We start from the raw sequence: 21,554 nt of genomic DNA, 5'->3' as shown, positions 1-21,554 counted from the left end.
TTATTGGTATAATAACAATTTTACTCTTAAAATTAATTAATTTTGTTAATTTTAACAACTTATAGGTGAAAGTTTAAATTTTTAATAATTAGCAGATGAAAAATCAAATTTGTACCAAACCTTGGGTGGGAATATGTCTTTTGGCCTAAAAGATTTTCATTAGCTAGAGAACAAACATGACCTTGGTATTAAAAATGAAAGAGAAATTACCAAAATAACTTCAGATTACCCCAAAGTCAACACAATCCGCTTAACGGTTAAAAATAATTGAGTGTTTGACGGGAAAAAAAAAAAAGGTACAGCAAAGATGAGCACCGGTTGAATACTGTAGAGTTGTAGAATTGTGGAAATGTGAACGATAATAAGTAGCCGTAGTTCTAGAAAGAAGGAAGCGTCTGTCGGTTGGCACGTGCTTATACCACTGCACTGTAATTGGCTTTGCCTCTGCTCGTGTCCCATTTCAATTCCCAGCATCAATTCCACACACCCTCTCCTAACCACCACTCAACACAAATCTCACCAAAAAAAAACCGTTTTTCCTTTTTTATCTTTCTGTTTTTATTCTTGTATTATTTGTTTATTTCACTTTACAGCTCAAGCTCCGCATTCTTCTTCACAGATCAGAGATCAGAATCTTAAGGTATGTTTCTCTTTGTGCGCATGTTAATTTTTCCTTCATCGACCTTTTTTTTTTTCTCTTTTTAGTGTAATTGTTTTTAAATTTTGTTTCAGATCAGTCATTGCTGTGAAATGTCGTAGCTTAGATGTACTTTAACGACTGTAGATTTTTTTTTCTTTGTGGAGAGGATTTTTGTCAGCTGCGTAGAAATGTAAATAATTGAACTTGTAGGGGCAATTCACTTAGTTTCAGCTGCAACTGTTATGAATTTGGTGGTAATTTCTTGCTCACTAGTGGATTCTAAGTAGTGTACTGTGTTTTAATTGAGTGAGAAGAGTAGCAAGTACTGAAAATGCTGATGTGATAGTTGAACTCTAACAGAATGACTGAGATTGGTCTGAAGAACTAAATTTTGAAGGGATTGCTTGGTCTTTTAGCTTGATCCTAAAATTAGAATTTTGTTATTGAAAGTTAGATTCGTAGAAGGAGAATGCTTTACCATGCAGTGTCTGTATTGCGTGGAATGTTAGTCCATGCTTACTTCAAAAAAGTAATTACCGGGAAAATTGGCATTATAATGTTTTTTGGTTTTTTGGAGAAGTTAAAAAATTTTATAAATAAGAAAAGTAAAGTACAAAATGCGAGGGGCATACCCCAAGCAAAGTCACAGAAGACTCAAAACAAAACACAATGAGCGAACAGGCACATTATAATGTTCTGTCTATTATGAGTGATGTTTCCTTTAGTGTATGGATTTAAAAGTGTCACTTTTTTTTTCAGAGTTATGAAATTTTATTAACTTGCATAAGAGCTGTTCAGTTATGTCTTGCAAATTTTGAATAAAAAACAAATGCCCATGACTGCAGGAGGACTATATACTTCCTCTTCTTTGTTTGTTTCATCTAGATACTTCACCTTATGGTTGTATTAGGTTCGTTTTCAGAGATAACTGCTACATAGTTTACACTATAAGGAGATGATTCTCATACATAGGACAAACTCCTGCCTTGAGCTTGTCTGTAATTTTTTCTATCATGATATACATGTTTGCCTAATTGATCATGTAAAATCAGATTAATACATATTGTATATTGGGTTTCTTGTTTCCTTTGGTTCACTGGAACACTTGAAGTAAGATAAGAATTAATGTCATTTTGTTTTAGTTTCTTCTGGGTAGAAAGATGTTTTCTTGGTTTCCTGAAGGTCAGTTAGATTTTTGTCTGTATTAAATCTTAATTTTATTTGTGTCAACAAGGTACAGTTAAAGTATTACTCTTTAAGTTGTTTGAGTTCATTTTTCTGTTTACATTTTTCTTGTTGCTATAATCATTACAATGACTCTTATTCTCTGCAGAATGCAAATTCGTTTCTTTCATGGTTGCTGATTGCCATCATCGACTAAATAACCATATGTTACACAGGAATCATTTGGAGTTTGGCGTATCAGATGATTTATAACACCTATTTTATGCTTGTTGAGTGCCACTATGGGCATGATTCCAGTAGAATGTAGAGGACTATGGCTTCTTTACATTACACTGCTTTTTATCTTATTAAGGAAATCCAGAGCCATCAATGCTGATGGTATGATGATGGTGACATGTTTTCATTTATTGTGTATATTTTATTTGGGTTTTAATTATCAGTCATGTCAATATGACTGAGTTCCTGATGAATGGTTTATGCTTTCATCACTTAAGAGTAGTACAAAACTGTAGCAATTATTCCAAAAAAAATCTAGTAAATTTTCAAAATTTGATTCTTTAGCATTTTTACTAGTTATCATACTTTTCACTTTTCAAATTTGGAAGGAGTCCTGAATGCTGGAGCTTAACCCATATTTCATCTTCCTTAATTCTTTCTCTCATATTATAACATAAAAAAGGCAGTTTCACGAATGACTTTTCTCCCCATAAGTTAGGTTGAGGGTGTTGTTGCATTTTGATCTTTCTGTTGCTCGGGGTTATATACCAAGTGAAGAAACTAGCAAGAAATTTTACTAGTTTGGTCAGAGAGCACTTTTGTAGTTCAGGTGGATTTGATGCTAGTTTTCAATCTGTCAATTGTCATGACCTTTGGTTTGTGCTTGCAGGATGGAAGTCCATTTTTAAATTTTCATAGTTCCTCTCTCTCCACTATTAATAGTTTAGGAATGTAAAACCCTTTTTCTGATGTGCAGGTCAGGCTCTTTTAAACTTCAGGACGGCAGTGGTTAATTCAGATGGTATCCTTACTCATTGGAGACCAGAGGACCCTGATCCTTGTAACTGGAAAGGAGTGGAATGTGATAAAAATACCAAGAGAGTAATAACTCTGTGAGTTTTCAAAAGCCAATCTATATTTCATATACTTAATTAATTAACCTAATATATGAATAGTTACTTTTAAGTTTTATACTACATGGAAAAATAGTTTCATGTGGATTTTAAACATATTTAAAATGCATGAGTGTGTAATGAAGGATGATAAGTGATAGTATATAATTTCTCATATTAATTTCTCAAGATGCATTCAAGAAATGAAGTTTTGGTGGAGAACCGAGTTTCTCATTTGTTTTGTTTTCTAATTTTTTCAATGTTGTCCAATGGGATGATAGATGCAACACTTCTATATTACTTTTTATTTTTTTTCTTATTCGTGTTGATGAGTTAAAGCAAACTATTGGTAGCTAATTATTTTATAAGCCCTTTTCTTTTAATTGTTTTGGCATTTATATGACTTGTATCTTGTTTTATGTTCAAGTATGATGTATAACATGGGAAAAAAGGAAAGGAAAAGGTTACTTTGATATGATGTCTTCCCAAACAACTGTGTGTTTGCAATAATTTTTCAATTGGATTTTATTGCTTATTATGTTTCCTTGTGTTTCACTTGTTTTCCAGGAGTCTTACCAATCACAAATTGAGTGGACCAATAGCAACTGACCTTGGGAAGCTAGACCAGCTAAAGTTCCTGTAGGTTTTGGAAGGGACTTTCATTTTATCTTGATGCATGATTATTGTTTTAGAATTAGGCTGCTGCAGCTGATGCTTTTTACAATATCTTCTGTTGTAGAACTCTTCATAACAACAACTTTTATGGGGAAATGCCTTCAGAATTGGGAAATTGCACACAGTTGCAGGCCATGTAAGTGCCTTGGGTAATCAATTTATCCTTGTAGTTGTCACTAAATAATATGCTGTAATATTTTTTGATTATATACTGTACAATACGAGGAAGCAACTGAAGTGACATCATACAATCAGTTCTTCGAAATTGATTTTTATATATATATATATATATGTATGTATGTATATATATTCTAATTTGAGTTTAGTGATCCCAAAGGGTTGGGCTGAGTGTTAGAGGCTCTTGGTTCGATTAAAGAATTCAGGGCTTGAATTCTATTGGGTTACCTGCATGGGATAATAAATTTCACAATTTTGTCGGTTTCCAGGGTTGTGGGCCTTGAAAGAGGCCTCCATGATATAACTCAATTAAACATGTGGGGAAAGTTGAGAGATTTTTAGTTTTTTTCCTTCTGAATGTCACTTTTCTTATCGTACATTAAACTTCTTGAGAACTGAAAATATTCTGAAGTTGAATACTTACAGTTTAATAAGTTTCTTGATTGTATAAGTGTTAAATACACCATGTTGGTGTGATGAAAGCAACTAAGTTTGATTCTTCAAATACTTTGTTGTTATCACCTTATCAGCTCATTTCTTTTAATCAATAGTAAATTGCTGATATTACTTTCTTTACAGATTGTTGCAGAGTAACTATTTAAGTGGATTAATCCCAGATGAATTAGGCAACCTATCGAAGCTTCAAACTCTGTGAGTTTATTGTCTCAAGCTAATCATTGTTAATTATCTTAAATCAGTTAAATATCAAAATCAACCCATAGTTTCAGCCCCTTGAATGCAGAAGGCTGTTTTGAGTTTGAAAATATGGTTTGCTGGACTACTTCTCCAATTGAATGGTGTTGTGCATAATCTTGATGACTTTTTTCTATGTGCAAATCATCATATAGTCATAGTCTAAGTTATAGATTTTACATTGTACACAAACAAAATTCTTTGTAGAAGCTGTTTTTACTATTTTATATTAAAAATGTTATTCTTCTACAAGTGATGCTTGTTTCCCTTCTTGTTAACTTAGTATACCCTGTTTGCAATGGACAGAATTTGCATTTTTTTTGGAAATTAATTACTTTGCTTTATAGGGTAAACAGATTCTAAGCATACTTTGAACTTATAGTGGTTCATACTGTTTTATATTGTCATTATTGAAAAATCCTTAATTCTTCAATGTGGTGCAATTTACCCTAGTTATCTCTCATATTAAGTGGCTTTGTATCAAGTATTTATGTTAACAAAAACTAGCCTCTGAAGGTATTGTGGCCTATCTCGCTGATTATTTGAGTTACACACATGTCACTCCATTCTAGTAAAATTCTTTCACTTCTCTTATCTCAAGTAGTGTCAAGTGTAATGCTTATCACAAGTGGAATTAACATTTTCCATTACCTGTTTTCTGTTCTGGTGTTTATGTAAATTGTTGTATCCCCCTAACAATCTCAATTCCCAACACATCCCACAGCCTGATCCTGATGAGGGGAAAACAAAGGAAGTGAAAATGAGAAGAAATAATCCTTTAACACCTTACCTCACTGGTGACATCAAAGGCTCTACGCTATATCTTGAATCAAGCTCCTTAAAGTTTGTTGGGGCAACAACAAGTGAATTAAGAATTCTTGTATATGAGATAAGTTTGTGATAAAGTTATAAATTCTTGAAATTAAGGATGCCTGTAGGTCGGAAATGAACAAAGAGCTTTGATAATGCTGATAGTCATAACTCTATTGCCAATTGACCAAAGCCAATTTTTTTTTTTTTTTATGGTATGAAGTCAAGTCAGTTCACCATGTTAATCAAAATAGAGATCTTCTAGGGTAATGATGAGCTTAAAATTGTTACTGGCTGGATATAACAATTTTTTATTTCATAAGGTATTACCCATATCATTATGGTGCCTTTTTGAGAGAGAGAGAGAGAGAGATTGGAACTAAATACTTGATACAACATCTGTGTTAATTATCTATACTTAAAATGTAGTTAATTGGTGTTACACTAAATTGCAGGGATATCTCAGGCAATTCGCTCAGTGGTTCTATTCCTCCTTCACTTGGTAAATTAGAGACACTTGAAACCCTGTGAGTATCCTTACTTCAGATCATAGCCGCACTTGGTAATTGCATTTTATTGAATGAAAATTTTGAATGTAATTTTAATAAGTGGATTTTACTGAATGTCTGAAGGAATGTATCAAACAATTTTTTGGTTGGACCGATACCATTAGATGGAGTTCTTTCCAAATTTTCTGAAAGCTCGTAAGTATAACCAGCCCTTTTATGTTTATATATTTTTCCTAAAATTATCTCATGGCTCTTGGAAATGCTACTGAATTTTATGATAGTTCTGCAATTTGACACAAGCACCTTGCCTTTAAATTAAACTTTTGATTGATATATAACCCCAAAAAGCCAAGGGGAAATTATTATCTCTTTACAAAACTGAGATGTGTTCTTTCCTTGCAGCTTCTTTGGAAATCGTGGTTTGTGTGGGAAGCAAATTCAAGTGACTTGCAAAGATGATGATACTGACTCTGGAACAAATGCTCAATCTCCTAATTCTGGTAAATCGGCATTAATACCTGATTACATAATTTAAGTTTGATGCTTATATTTACTGGGCAACATGTTGAATGTCATCTTTGCAACTTTGTGATAAAATGGGCTCAGCTACCATGATTATTCTCCCGATGTAGTCACTACTTTTTGCATTGTAATGATATGGCTCTGAGAAGATGAGAAAGTTTGTTGGCAACACAATAATTTCTGCCACAAAAATCCATTATTTTGATGACATTCTTATTTTCTTCTCCTAGTGTCTTATGCTTGAATTCAACCTGTGTTATTTCAAATGTTAACTTTTACAGGTCAAAATCAAGGTGGAAAGAAGAACTCAGGCAGGCTGCTTATTAGTGCATCAGCTACAGTGGGTGCACTACTTCTGGTGGCACTAATGTGTTTTTGGGGTTGCTTTCTTTATAAGAAGTTTGGTAAAAATGAAGGCAAAAGTCTTGCAAGGGATGTTGGTGGAGGTGGTGGTCTTAACTATTTTCTGGACTATTATTTGAAATCTTTGTTTGGGCTGTTTTCAGTTGTTTGCATCCTTGAAGAACTAGAATTCGCTAATTCTATTTATATATTCTTGCTGTAGGTGCATCAATTGTTATGTTTCATGGAGACTTGCCATATTCTTCAAAAGACATTATCAAGAAATTGGAAACTTTGAATGATGAACACATAATAGGGGTTGGGGGCTTTGGAACAGTTTACAAGTTCGCAATGGATGATGGCAATGTATTTGCTTTGAAAAGAATTGTAAAGTTGAATGAAGGCTTTGATCGATTTTTTGAAAGGGAGCTTGGAATTCTTGGAAGCATAAAGCATCGTTACTTGGTGAATTTGCGAGGATACTGCAATTCACCTACATCAAAGTTATTGATTTATGACTACCTTCCCGGTGGCAGTCTTGATGAAGCTCTTCACGGTGAGATATTATTTGATTACACTTGTTGTTTATTTGTTAGTCGCTTGTGTTGTTTATTTGTTAAATATTCTGAAAGCAATGATATCTTACAATTGATGTACAGAAAGATCTGAACAGTTAGACTGGGATGCACGCTTGAATATTATAATGGGTGCAGCGAAAGGGTTGGCCTACTTGCATCATGACTGTTCTCCTAGGATCATACATCGTGACATAAAGTCCAGCAACATCTTGCTTGATGGCAATTTGGAGGCTCGGGTATCTGATTTTGGACTTGCCAAACTGTTAGAGGATGAAGAATCACACATAACAACCATCGTTGCAGGAACATTTGGCTACTTGGCGCCAGGTAGGCATAGTGAAATATAGTACTGTACTGTGTTTGTTTACCATTTCAGAGATGTTGGCTCTTCATTACTTGAATTGTGTAAGAACATCCTTTTGACTTGCCCCAAATTTGTTTGAAAGGGCATTGAATATAATAGTGGCACATGTTAGCAGCAATGTTGCAGCAAATGGTTTTTCAAAAAAAGAAAGTATATTTCTGCACAGCATTTACATATTAGAAGGTTACATAAATTGAATCAGCTTAATTTTTGACACATCATTCCTATCATTGAAGGGATGTAAACATAAAGGTGCCCAAATTAGCTTAGGAAAATAACTGTGCTGCATTTTTTTAACTTATAACCTGCACCAAGGGTGGGGTTTCTCGGTGTACTTTGCTGGTTAGTTTGTGTCTTTTAAAGTGAAAATGTGTATTAATGTACTTTCATTTTATCTTTCTGAAGTCATTTGTTCTGAGTTTGATTGTAACTCCAATGGCAGAATATATGCAAAGTGGTAGAGCTACTGAAAAGACTGATGTTTACAGTTTTGGTGTCCTGGTGCTTGAAGTCCTAAGTGGAAAGCGCCCGACTGATGCTTCATTCATCGAGAAGGGCCTCAACATTGTTGGCTGGGTATGCTTTTTTCACTTGTTTTGAATGTAGCTTATGCTCTGATTCATTGACTGTAATCGGAGATCATTTTCGGTGACTAGATGAAATTTTGATTATTTGACAAAGGAATTTAAAAAAATACTGCAACTAGTTTAATGTAACGCTTCCTTCTTTTATAATTTAAATAAAAAAGTTGTTGCTACATTGTTTTTTTTTTTTCCCCAACTAATCTGTTTCTTTTTGCAGTTGAATTTTCTGATATCAGAAGATAGGCAACGGGAGATCGTTGATACAAACTGTGAAGGGGTGCAGGCTGAAAGTCTTGATGCCCTACTCTCAGTAGCTACACAGTGTGTTTCTTCTAGCCCTGATGATCGACCCACCATGCACAGGGTGATCCAATTACTTGAATCTGAGGTAATGACCCCATGCCCAAGCGACTTTTATGATTCTGATTGAAAGCCTCATGGACACACCAAGTTTGCAACGAAGTCAATGTGGTTTCCAGTTATTAGAGGAGTCTACCGGCATCGAAGAGTAGCCAAGAGTCTGCAACATTTTAACCTCGCCATTTCCATTCGATCATTCTTTGTGCAGATTTATGCCATTGAGATTTGCAGTGCCGTCCACTTGGGTTAATTTTATACTTATGGTGTTTTCCATTTTGCATGGCAGCATGCAGACAGTTATTTCTCCACGTGATTGGAAGTCCCAATACTGGTCTGAGTCGTTTCTTTTTCATATTCCTTTTTTTATCTTTTTATTTTTCTATTTTCATAAAAAAAAAAAAATTGTAGTTATTTTTGCAATTGATCTCTCTAATTAAGTGTATATGGCATTTGTATAAAACCAAAATTTGACCCTCTCCGATTCGTGCCATTTTTGTATAATCTGTTTATTTACATAATCAGTACCTTATATTAGCCAGCTGTGGTTATTGTTTTGCAGTTTCCGACTTAACACTAATTTGATGAATTATGGAATATAATTTCCAAAATAAAAAAACTGTCATGCGTCATATAATCATCCAAGAAAACAGATTAAATTTTTTGATTGCTTTAATAAAATTCATTTTGTAATAGTTTTATAAGAATAGTATTATGTAATTTTTGTATATAAATAATAATATATTATTATGTTATTGAATTATTAAAAATTAAAAATAAAATAATATTTAATTATACAATAATACATCATTATTAGTGATTGATTTAGAACTAGTACTTGAAAAACTCTGTTGTAAAATAGAATGTTAGGTTCTTCACCAAACACTTTTACAAATCAAAATTAACTTTAATATTTTCGTATAAAATCTTTAATTGCTGCTCGAACCGATACAACTCTACTAATTTTACCATTAAATCTTTTATATATCTCAAATGTAAATGAAATTTATACAGGTACTACTAGCAAATAAATAACATAGGTTGCAACAACAAATCAATAATATTGAAGTCGAAATCTATGGATTTTAGAAAAGGATCCTGTCTTTCCCTTGCATCCTGATCCTTTGAACAAGCAGAAAGTCGACATCCTACCATCACTGCAACTCTGCAACTGTGCATGTTTATTCTAAATAGCATGCACTACACTAGCACCAATTACAATATTCAGAACTTTCTATCAAAGCTACCACAACAGAATTCACTTGTGAACAGACTGAATCATACAAAGTTATTTCTTCTGTTCTCCAAGGAACACAATATAGAAACCTATTCTCCCCGAATCATAAGTTAAATCAACATCTTAATCAGTAATCTTTCAAAATTTCATTACCTATCAACATAGGGCTAATACCCAGTTATATTTTTATAGCTTGTCATAGTGCATTTGGAGTTGTTCTATTGATCGTAATGACTTTTGTACTCTGCAATGCAATTAGAGGGAGTCATATTATTTCACATCACTTTTGAGCGCAGTTTTTGTTTGAAAGTCACCAATTAATGATGAAATGTATTGCTGTATCCTACTCGTCCAAGCAGGTCTTGGTTTTTGCATACCATTGATCAGCCACTCATAGTCTGACAATGCATCATCAGATAATGGCTCCAAAAACTCACATCTAGCCAGAATTTCAGGTGGGGGCACTCCAACGATTAAGTTTGTATCCAACTTTGGCTTTCCTTTAAGAAGATCTTTCGGCATTTCAACTGGAGTACTTTCCAGGGCAGAGGGAGCTGCACCTGGGATAACCTCTTGTTTGAAAGGCAGAGCTCTTGCTGCTTGCAAGCAGAACTCTATCCATTGATGGATTAGTGGTGATGGACCTCTGACTCGGCCCCCAATTTGATCTGTTTCAAGTCTAGAGGCTGCAGGGATTGCCTACAAGGACGATGGAACCTTAGTACTCACGTTTTCATATCAAGTAATCACTAATCACTGACATAACTAAGTAACTGTTAAAGTACAATAATAGTTTTTAGAGATATACCCAAAGATCAGCCCATAGGCTAGCACCAGATTTGGGAACAATCACTGCAACATTAGACAAACGTTTGGCTGCTGGAAGAATGTCACTACTCCACCCAACAGCGACCCATACATCTCCAACTCCAAATGCTTTTAGATAGTGCGTGCTATCAAATAGTCTTACCTATATCACAGGAAAAGTATTGTTACCACATATCATGTCAGAAAGCTAACCTATAAAACTATTAGGGCAAGTGCAATTGACTGTCAGTTTTCTATCCCTCTCTCTAGTTGTGTGAAAATTTTCAGAGAGAGAATTTTAGTGGAACTCAGCAAATGATGCCCAATCCCTTTGGTGCAGGCTAACATAGCAGACAAAATTAACAAATTGCACCAATAAGAAATAATGTAATTCAACCTGGAGCAAGCAGGTTAGATTGCAATTTAGAAGTATCCTTTTTATTATAACGGTGCGTAGATTTTTGCCTACCAACCATGTCAAATGTTAGAAGCACTTAATCATCTCATTTCTATGAGAAATTAATTTCCTGTCTCCCAATATTCACCATTAAAGTCCTCTTTACCCATAGTGTGTCAGAGCCAATTGCATAGTAACTGTCAGCTAAGCATAAAATGCAATGACTCAAGATATCATTTCTGTGTACCTGTTTTCCAAGTAATGCCAAACTCTGCTGAACAGCAGTCCGACCACCAGCAACTTGCAAGTTCATGTTGCTCGTGTTGTATGATGCCCCCATATACTTCAAAACTGCACCAATAACCTCTCGGGGAGAATTAACCATTGAAATCCTGCCTGCAAGCTCAGGCCGCCACAGATCTGCCCAGTCCTGCAGTAGCATGTCATTAACCACATACAACTTAGAGAAGCATTGTAAATACTAACTCCAACTCTCCTGGGTTAGATTGGAGAGTGCACATATAACAGAAGAATAGAAACAGGAAATTGAATTGGGAGATTCACATCACAGTACATTACATTACATATAAATTTGCTATTCTTGTAGATGATAAGCAAAAAGATGTCTTGGTTTTGTTAAAAGAAATTTTACCTCTATTGGAGCCAATTTATGCTTTTGAAATTTACTTTTCTTGTAAGCAATTACCATGCACCCCCATCGATATGGTGCAGCCCATATTTTACCTTCAGGATCTATTTCACCTGCACAGTTCCTGCGCAGATATACCTGAGACTTTGTTAGTGGAAATAGCTTAAATGATTCATTTGGCAACAGAACAATCAGATTATAAAGCAGTCAAAATTGAATGCAATAACACTCTTCTTTAACCTTGTCTGTGTCAATATAAATAATTTTGCATCTTTTATCACTGAATGAAACTCTCACCATTGAAAGTTTTTGTTTAGCGAAAGGGAGAACACGGTCAGCTAGAAAACTAAAAAGCATTAGTTAAAGATGTTACCTTCCATTTATCATTTAAGCTTCTAAACCAATCCTGCTCTTCTACTCCTGGTATTGGCTCAATTATTGCTTTTTTGATCGCAAAGCTAAGCCAAGAATCACCAATACCAACAATATCAGCAGCCATAAAAGCCTTGGACTTAACTTTAACTTTACTAAATGGCATAGATAGATTATTAAATATATCCTCAAGGCTACCACAAAAGTTAGCCTGCAACTTCAATCTCTTTCCTTGAGCTGTCATGAAATCTTTAACCCAAGATTGAGGGAATGAACCCTGTAAAGAAACTATTCTCAGAGGCACAGTCAAAGCATAAGTTTTAGACTTCCACTTCTCGAATGCCGCCTTCATCTCTTCATCCTCAAATTCCACATCCTTATTCTCATCTGTAACAAAAAACGAAACAAACGGAGAGAAAAATCAAAATTTAAAACCAATCAAGAAATGCACTTTGTGCTTCAATGTCAACTTAATTTGAGGCAATTCGAGGCTTTACCTTGAATCATTTGGTATTGGTTGTGAACAACGGGAGAGAGCAGCGAAGAAGCGGCTGAGCAAGCACGGAGACCGAAGCCGAGAAAGAATAAAAGAGAGACGGCGAGGCCAAGGAGAGTGGAAGGGATTTGCGTTTGGGGAGGGCGTTCATGAAGAGGCGGAGGAGAAATTTGGGTGAAGGAGAATTTGATGGCGGGAATTGGGGAATTTAATTTGGCGGATAATCGGAGGAGAAGAGGGCTAGGGTTGGGGATTCGGGAAAGAGAATGTGGAAGGTTTAATTTTGGCCTTGGTGGTGGTGACAGGAATGATGATAAGAACGTAGTTGCCATTGCCATTCAGAGAAAGCCAGCGCCAAGCCAAGCGGGAGTGAAATACCAGAGAACCCAAGTCTAATGGAAAATGGCCACCCTCCCCTCTCCACGGAGCTTTAAGACAAATGCCAAATTAATTAATACAAAATAAATATTTAAAAATTTAAATTTAAATTATTATTCATTAAGACACTGAGTTTTGCATTCGCCCTGGAAATAGAGCTTGGTGACAGTAAACACTACGTTCGGTGGAAGGGCATCCAAAATTACTTAATTTATCTCCCATTATTAATATATTTTTATTATTAATATTATTTATGAGATAATAAAAGATTTTCCTAACATGTATGATAACTAATATAAAGATAGTTTTGATCACATCCTCCTCCACCTTTTAAAATTATATGTCAGATGATGTAAGAATAATTTTAATTACCATCTCTTCTGTATTTAAAAAATTATTAAATTAATCTTAATTTTATTATAATTATAATTTTATTTATTAATTTTTTAAAAATACATTATTTATAATTAATATAATAATTAACATAAAAATATTTTAAAATAATATTTTTTTATTTTTTTATTATATCTAATCAAATAAAATAATTATTTATATTTGTAATTTATTTTATCAAATATCATTATATATAAAATTTATTTTCATGATAAACCATTCAAACGCACACAGTAAAGCCAATGATGTCATTGAAAATTGGCACTAACAATTGCAGATGCATGCTATCACACAGAGACAAAAAGAAAATGTTACAGATGCAATCAATTGCGGTAGCTGGGCACTACCTATAATAGCAAAATATATTGCTTGAAAAAGGATTTATACATATTTTATAAGAGCAGATTTGTGAGAAGACTGCAATCAAGGTGATGACTCTGCCTCCGATACCATGCCTACGGGTGCTTGCTCCTGCCGTTCAACATAAGCAGAGGGGAACCATCCAGCCTTGCCCTTACACTCCCCTTCCGACCATCCAGTAGCCGCCACCTTGTGATATCATAATAAGAAATACTTAGCCAATGGAACGTTGAGATGACATATCCAGTCACTAACAAACTAAAATCACCACCCAACTAACAGAAATTAACCTTCCAAATACACAAGATTAAGGCCATTAGTAAAGAAAAAAAATCCTCGCAAATCATTGATATTTTCATTTGCTTCTTTATATTATTCTCAGGAAAGAGATTAAGGCAAAGAAAGCAGGAATACGCACAGGCTGGTTTTATTCCGGTATTTAAAGTAATGACCCAAATCCAGCTGGTTGGTTCAGACAGCATTAATAGCCAAAAGGAAAACCGCCTAACAGAGAAAATCCAACTCTCTGAAACAACAGAGCAATAGACTTTGTAAAAAAAATGGTTTGGGTTTGTGATTTGACTCGGTTTTAAATTTGATCTCAAGCTTTCAATCTTTTAGCAAGAGAAAACAACTAAGAATGCACCCAATAAAATTAGCTTTTAATTGTGGTTTCAGAGAAGAAACAATCTGATCCATAAATTGAGGAAAAAGCAAGTATTCAGAATTAGGAAATATCAAAATTATGATCAAATTTTGCACGGGGCATAGTTGAAACTTCGAATACTCTTCAATAGTTGCTACTCGGTTTTATTTTCATGCTTTGCAATATAGATCTGATACTTTGAAGAAGGCCAAATACCAAAGTATTAGAAGAGTATGTGCATTAATTTTAAATCCATCACCCAAACGGTTGCTAATGAATAAGCTAAAAGGAAGGAAAATAATCTATAATCATCTATTTGATTTAGACTAGGAGAAACTACCTGGCGAACCACAACATAATCATCAACTGATAGACTCAGCTCCCCATCTGCTTGAGCATCAAATGGATGAACAACCTATAAGAGGACAGCATAAGTAAACACACTGTAGATGAAAACTTGACAACAGTACAAACAAATCAGTAATAATTAGAAATACTACAAACAAAAATGATTAAGCACCCATGAAAGGATATATTAGCAATAAAAATCAATTCATGATAATTTGGTAATGAAATCTATTTGTACTGCAGAACCATCTAGAACAGTTTCTATCTTCAATAATCAAGACCAGGCACTATTATATTGGTAGTAAATGCAGTATTCAAATAACTTGGGCCAATTATAATCAAACTTTGTCAAAAGCCAATTTACATCTCCAAAGTAGAAAAGAGAACAAAATTTTAAATAAAAAATTAGGTGAAATGAATTACATGATTGTGTTCATTACCCCAAAAAAAAAAAAAAATCCAACATTCCTCATCATGAAACCTGAAAAAATATACTAAAAGATGTTCAAATAGAGTATTGTCTTACTTTTGCAATGAAGTTATCATTATTATGATTAACATGCAAGTTTCTATCAGATCCATCTGAATCAATACTCTGATTTGCAAGTTGTGAATTTACATCCTTTTGCATGGTAACAGATTGTGATGAAGACTCATCTGATTGCTCCTCTACAATCATCTAATTCCAATGGTAAGCAGAACCATGTCAAGCCATAAACTTTCCAGTATAAACATAAAAATAATTGAGCAATCCTATTAGCACCAGGAATATATATATACACAAAAACCTCAGCATATAGCTTCTCCAAACTAGCAATGGCATGTTGATGATAATTTCTCTCGGCATCGACCTACAAAGGCCCAGTATCAAAAACAATTAAAACCATTTTTTTGAAAAAAAAAAGAAATAATAAATGAAGAGAAGTACGAAGCCAAAAATTTTACAAAAGCACACTCAATAAACATAACAAACCTCAATCATGAATTACTACTACAATTGCTAAGGCTTATGTTGAATGGTGTAATCCTTAGTTTCCAACCATGGGATTAGAAAATTTAAATCCTCGTAGCTTGACCAATTTTTTTGGGCCCTTGTCAATTTAGCATACGCTTTGAAGTATGAGGTTTTTTTTTTTTTTTTATATAGTATCAAAGTCAAGTTGACAATATTAAATTATGATAATTTGTTTTGTTTGCTCTTCAATGTGATTGTCATGGTGTTAGATTTCCTAGTTACAGGCTTACAGCTTAGATATACGGTTGGGCTATTATCAATCAAGTTAAACTTTTAGGTTAAGCGGTAATTTCGCCAGGTTATCTACTTAAGATATCATATCCCACAAGACCAATAAGGTTTTGGGGTCTTCCAATATTCCCTAATTTCAAAACCAATGTATAAACACATGGTTGGCTTGTAAGAAATACAAAAAAAAGTTTGCAGTATAGTAGAGGCTACCATTTGTTATCATACCCTTTCACACTTTTGTGTTACCTTCAAATAACTGTAAAAGGTAACTGCTACTTTCAGCAAGTATGCATGTCTAAATTGTTCATGAGCACAAGTGTATTTCATTCAAAGTATGAATCTTAATGCATCAGATCTATTTACTTGATTAATTTAACATCTATGCCGAATTATTTCGCTGTAATAATCAGGTTAACAATATAAATCATAATCCTCCAACCGAAAGAAACTTTATGTAAATGTGCAACATAAAATAAGCAATTGCTTAAAATGCTAAACAACATACAAACAAACTGTATGCATTCAGATAAATCTTTATCCAATTAACATGTAAACTAACTGACAGGAAGAAGAACAAGAGGGAAGAGATTACAGAAATAAGCAAGAGAAAAGAGATAGAACATGAGATTTGAAAGATAAGCTCAGTTTTCATTATATGATATCACATCAACTCTGTTGCATGTTCATTGAGTTGAAATCATTAATTGTTTTACATACTGAGTAAAAAATAATTGCATTCATATTTGAAGTTAGCAATAACATCAAGCTATAATAAGCAGAAAATCAGCGCATGCACAAGCAATTTGTCCACACCAAAAGTGATTAAGGTGAGTACCATAGCAAAAAGTCGATGAAATGTTATCTGTTGCTGCTGATTTTCAACTGACAACATGGCATCAGTTGCTTCTCTACCAAGGGCCTTCACAGAAGATTTAAGTTCTGTCAATCTCGCTTGTGCATTTCGAAGCTTCATAGCACTCTCTGCAGATATATCAGATTCCCTGATCTTCGATCGACGCCTCATTGCTTCTGCTGCCTAATGAGAATAAACACTATAAATGGAATATAATTCTTACAGCTTCTTATAAACCCAGATACGAACTCAAAGATTACCTGGGATTCAACCTCATGCCGGAGTCTCTCATAATGATGAGTCAAGTGTCGAGCATCCTCCAAAGGTGCTCCATTTATTAATGCCTTAAGAGGCTCAGATACCTACACACCGAAAACCTGTAACATAATTATAAACACAAAAAGATATACTGAAACCTTAATATCTCTAAAGGAAAGATCATAATGCCAAAGTTTTCCATCATATTATCTCAGCAAAACACAGGCTAGTAGATAGGTACATCACATCAACTTCCCTGACCAATCAGAAAAAGAAAAATACACATGGGTTCTACATAATCTGTTCATTGTTTCTTCCCAGACTTTTAGTACTTTACCTTTAATTTTGAGTAAAATACTACCCATCAGTATGCAAGGATCTGAAGACTTATCTGAGGAATTAAATCAAATTATATCTGAAGTTTCAGAATCTTTTAAGCACAATATTCTAAAATATGCCTGCAAGCAAAAGCACATGTGGGTGTGAATGATTACACCACAAACACAAACATCCATATGATGCATGTAGCACCTTAATCTTGGTAAAAATCAGAATAGCCATGTCCCTAAAGCTTCATTTGCTTATAGTGAACTTACTTTTTAATAACGAATCCAGTCTAATTTCACTGCTTTCAGCAACAAAAGGGGGCTTTATAAAGAGAAGAAAAATCATAGGAAGACAACATTAATTCTTTTGAAAATCTTCATAAGAATAATAATAAATTGATAGATGCACATACAAACATACAATAAAAGAAAATACTTCAGATGATTGCACTTTCAGACTTTACCTGATCACCAAGAATTCCAAGTAAAGCTTCCCTCTCACTTTCCATCAAATCATGACAAGAACCAAAGTGAAGAGCAGCTCTTGCAAGCCGGGAATCATTGTTTTGATTCTCAGCTCCATATTTGCAACAATCTTCAGCCAACCTCCTCACTATAATATATAAAAATCAAAATCAAATTTCATGTACTGTATCAGCAAATAAAGCTTATCAAGAAAAACAAAAGGGCAAACGATAAAAAAGCCAGTTCATCTCCGACCTATCTCCATTTGCTTCAAGCTTACAGCAATAAAACCTTCAACACCACGAACAATATTCCTCTGAAAATGCTGTACAACATAACATATTTTTTTTTCTTTATCAACAACAGCGCTCAAATTAAAGCCTCTTCAAAGTATCAGTTAATTAAAATTACTTTAGCTGCCCTGGTAGAACTGTACAAATTTTGAAGCTGTTTATGACATTCAAGTTCAGCTTCATCAACCACAACACCTTCATTGCTAAGATGTCCCAAATGCTTCAACACCGCCTACAAAATCAAAATTAAACACAATCAAATTAATCAAAAACTCAAACCAGTACAATTCAACAGACACCAAAGCACGTATCGTCAAAAATTAAATGATTTAATAAAGACAGCAAAACTGACTTGTTGCTGTTTGGCCACTTGCTCTCTGAGCTTGATTGCTTGCTTCTTTATAGCCTCCATAAAAACGCAATCACCAAACTGACTACATCCAGAGCGAAGAAAGTGACGGTTCAATTAATTGCAAAGGTTGCAATCGAAAATCCAAGAGAAGCAGAGAAACGCGTGGAGAATAATAAACCGAATAATAACTACAATAAAAAAAGGTAAGGTAAGGTCCGTGATACAGTTTTTGTTTGGAAGGAAAGAGAAATCCGTCGGTTAATACAGAATTTTTATATGCTTTGTTTTGACTTGTCGTTGATTCTCCCTGAAGTAGTTTTGTGTTATTACCTATTTAGATTAAAATTAAAATAAAAATAAATTTAATTATAAAAAAGTATATTTTCCCCGGATTTTCTAGGTATGGATAATTAATTTCAAAATGAATAAGGGTTTATGATTTAATTATTAATATTATTTTGTTTAAATTATTTGATAATAAAAATAATGAAATATTTTAATAATTTTATATTATAAATAATGATATAACAATTAATATAATAAATAATTTGGTTACTATTTCTCAATAATCTAATTATTATTTTTTATTTAGTATTAAAAATTTTGAAAGCATTTTTTATTTTATTATAATTTTATATTTTTTAAGATAAAAATATTATATTTTTAATTAATATAATAAATAATGATATACATTTGTGTGGATTTGTTGTCCTGTTGAGATGATGCCACGCAAAGGTGGCCACTAAGAAGAAGATAAACATAAAGACAAGGAAAACCGACCGATGGTTGAAACGATTGACGCGGCCAATTTGGAATTCATTTACAAGAAATGCGAAACTTCGCTGGATCAGCCTTTTACAGCCTGTTGTTTCTTTAATTTGAGAATTCTAATAAGGCCAAAGGACTGTTTCACACTCAAGTTTTAATTCAAACATAGATGATATAGAGAAAAAATTTAAATATCTATTTATAATTTAATTTTTATTAAATTTTTTTTGTTAAAAATAACAATAATTTTTTTTTTAAATCTTAAAAAATTATATTATTTCTCCTCTTAATTTGAAAATTAATAATTTCTTTTCAGAATTAAGTTTTAAAATATTCATTTTTTTCTCTAGGGTTTTGATTTTTTAGCAAAATCTCTCCCTCTTCGACAACTAATATTATTTGACCATCTCTTTCCCTTCTTTTAGATTGCACATCTTTCGTCCGACACTTGAAGGGCGATGGATCTTGGCCATTGTCTCCCTATCTTTTACGAGAATCATCTCCCTTTTTTTGCAAGATTCGTCTTTTTGGCATAATCTAAGCATCTATACTCATCATTCCAACATCTTTTGCAATCATCCCACATCATCCTGTTGTCGTTGTGGTCGAATCAAATATCATTACTAAGATCGGTGAATCATGCAACATCACCCGAGCATCGTCCAAATAGATAAATGGGTGGTCATCCAAGCCTTGGACAAAAGAATGGTGGTCGCCCTTCCTTCTTCTTCAGCCACCAATGAAATATGGATTGGGAAAGTTGGCTTTGGCGTCCAAGAAAAAGCCCTAAAAATTTCAAATTTAAGGAAGAAAATGGTGACTTTTCAAAGGTGAGGTCGCTGGCGGCATTGGCGATTCTGATTAGCCCTACAGGCGGGGTTCCAATGGAGATGTTCATGAAATATTCGCCGCCATTGGACACCAGCATTGTTGACCTCTAGATATGCAAAGACGCTGAGATTAGTAAACCAGATTAAAAAACTTAATGTGAGAGTAGCGGCCATTGTTTTGAAAGAATCGAAGAAACGTGGTGAGATTATAAAAAGTATTTGTACAGGATATTCATACGGTTGGTCGGCTGTCTGATAAATACGTAAAGACGGAGAAGATCAAAACATACTATAAAGTGGAAGTTAACTGAGAATGCAGTGGAAACTCATAAAAACTATGCGTATTAATTTTATGCACATAAATAGATATATATTTAAATAAAATAATTTTAAATTAAATATTTTATTATGTGATAATATATATAAAAGTGTATCTAATTATGTATTTAAAATATATATACATAATTTTACTCAGTTATAAATAATAATAAAATTATATATTGGGTCTAGATCTATCCATAACGGATTGATCTGATCTAATTTACTTTAACTATCAAATGCAGTTGGTGTGGAAGTTATTGAAAATTGGGTATTTATTTAAATATCCGAACTACCACCCCAAATGAGATGAGTTTATTTTTAATAACAGAAGAAAAATTCTTTCTCTGTTGGAACCCAAAAACACAAAGAGATTATATCTCTAAAAAGAATGCAGTATGTGGGCAAATAGAGTCGTGGAAATGACTCATGTTAACACCTCGTATCGTATTCGAATAGATTTCGTCACAAACTTGAAGCTGAGTACACGTATTTATATTTACAATATTCACAGAATGTTATGTTTGATATGTTAAAATTGTTTACAATACTATGTATATAGACTTTAAGTATACAAAATAGATATATAGATGATATATTATTACGTGATTGAATGATTTTAAATTAAGATTAAAATAATATCTAATCAGATAATAATATATTATTTTTATATCTATTTTGTATACTCAAAATACATTCATATAACCAGTCTTAAATGAATTAAAGCACAAATTAATTATAATAAATTGATTTGATTATAATCTACCCGCTTTTGCGCCCTTCAGTACTATGAAAAACAAAATAGCAGATAGCAGTACGGGTGTGCAAACTCTAGTTAGGGCTAATTTGAGTGTTTGTCAAACTAAATTAAAAAAATATATAGTTTGAAAAACTTTTAACCTAAACCAAAACTATTTTAGGTTTCAAATTAAAATAAACTAAATTAAAAAAAATATAATTTGAACTATAGTTATTAATATTTTACGATACATGATATTTATCTTATGATACGATAAAATATAAATGAAAAATCATATGTATCATAAGGTGTATTAAATTAATCTAATACAATACAATAAACATATCATACAATATAATACATATTACTAATATGAATCGATACACTATTTTAGAGAAAATGATAGTACAATATCAGTGTTTATGAAAATTTTCAAACTTTAAGGGTGTTTGTGATATTTTTTAATATGATAACATGT

The 21,554-nt window shown here is 33.2% G+C and overlaps 3 protein-coding genes across 6 annotated transcripts; 1 reads left to right on the top strand and 2 right to left on the bottom strand.

The window, feature by feature from the left end:
• The first annotated feature begins 361 nt into the window (after positions 1-361).
• Positions 362-9,066, top strand: LOC123224277 (LRR receptor-like serine/threonine-protein kinase FEI 1). Of its 3 annotated transcripts, none has more exons than XM_044647893.1 (14): positions 362-640; positions 2,041-2,203; positions 2,799-2,934; positions 3,502-3,573; positions 3,674-3,745; positions 4,366-4,437; positions 5,745-5,816; positions 5,922-5,993; positions 6,201-6,298; positions 6,602-6,766; positions 6,886-7,218; positions 7,322-7,567; positions 8,047-8,180; positions 8,406-9,066. In XM_044647893.1, the coding sequence occupies exons 2-14, from the start codon at positions 2,107-2,109 to the stop codon at positions 8,616-8,618; spliced, it is 1,782 nt and encodes a 593-aa protein (XP_044503828.1). In that variant the 5' UTR covers positions 362-640; positions 2,041-2,106; the 3' UTR covers positions 8,619-9,066. The 3 variants fall into 3 exon arrangements, with proteins under 3 accessions (XP_044503828.1, XP_044503827.1, XP_044503829.1); XM_044647892.1 differs by having other exon boundaries at positions 1,974-2,203; XM_044647894.1 differs by lacking the exon at positions 2,041-2,203 and having other exon boundaries at positions 366-640.
• A 520-nt stretch (positions 9,067-9,586) lies between these two features.
• LOC123222460 lies at positions 9,587-12,928 on the bottom strand. The gene is made up of 6 exons (XM_044645240.1): positions 12,505-12,928; positions 12,009-12,394; positions 11,639-11,773; positions 11,234-11,416; positions 10,591-10,752; positions 9,587-10,481 (listed from the first exon to the last, which is right to left on the bottom strand). Exons 1-6 carry the CDS (start codon positions 12,839-12,841, stop codon positions 10,053-10,055), a joined length of 1,632 nt encoding a protein of 543 aa, XP_044501175.1. The 5' UTR covers positions 12,842-12,928; the 3' UTR covers positions 9,587-10,052.
• A 664-nt stretch (positions 12,929-13,592) lies between these two features.
• LOC123224095 (SH3 domain-containing protein 1-like) lies at positions 13,593-18,676 on the bottom strand. Of its 2 annotated transcripts, XM_044647622.1 has the most exons (10): positions 18,422-18,673; positions 18,188-18,301; positions 18,032-18,101; positions 17,776-17,924; positions 16,988-17,089; positions 16,710-16,910; positions 15,417-15,479; positions 15,155-15,307; positions 14,621-14,695; positions 13,593-13,823 (listed from the first exon to the last, which is right to left on the bottom strand). In XM_044647622.1, the coding sequence occupies exons 1-10, from the start codon at positions 18,479-18,481 to the stop codon at positions 13,698-13,700; spliced, it is 1,113 nt and encodes a 370-aa protein (XP_044503557.1). In that variant the 5' UTR covers positions 18,482-18,673; the 3' UTR covers positions 13,593-13,697. The 2 variants fall into 2 exon arrangements, with proteins under 2 accessions (XP_044503557.1, XP_044503558.1); XM_044647623.1 differs by lacking the exon at positions 15,155-15,307 and having other exon boundaries at positions 18,422-18,676.
• Positions 18,677-21,554: the final 2,878 nt, after the last annotated feature.

This window comes from Mangifera indica, chromosome 8 (genome assembly GCF_011075055.1).
Source record: "Mangifera indica cultivar Alphonso chromosome 8, CATAS_Mindica_2.1, whole genome shotgun sequence".
NCBI classification, from domain to species: domain Eukaryota; kingdom Viridiplantae; phylum Streptophyta; class Magnoliopsida; order Sapindales; family Anacardiaceae; genus Mangifera; species Mangifera indica.
The sequence above is the reverse complement of the archived record's forward strand: the minus strand, read 5'-3'. Positions and strand labels throughout refer to the sequence as shown.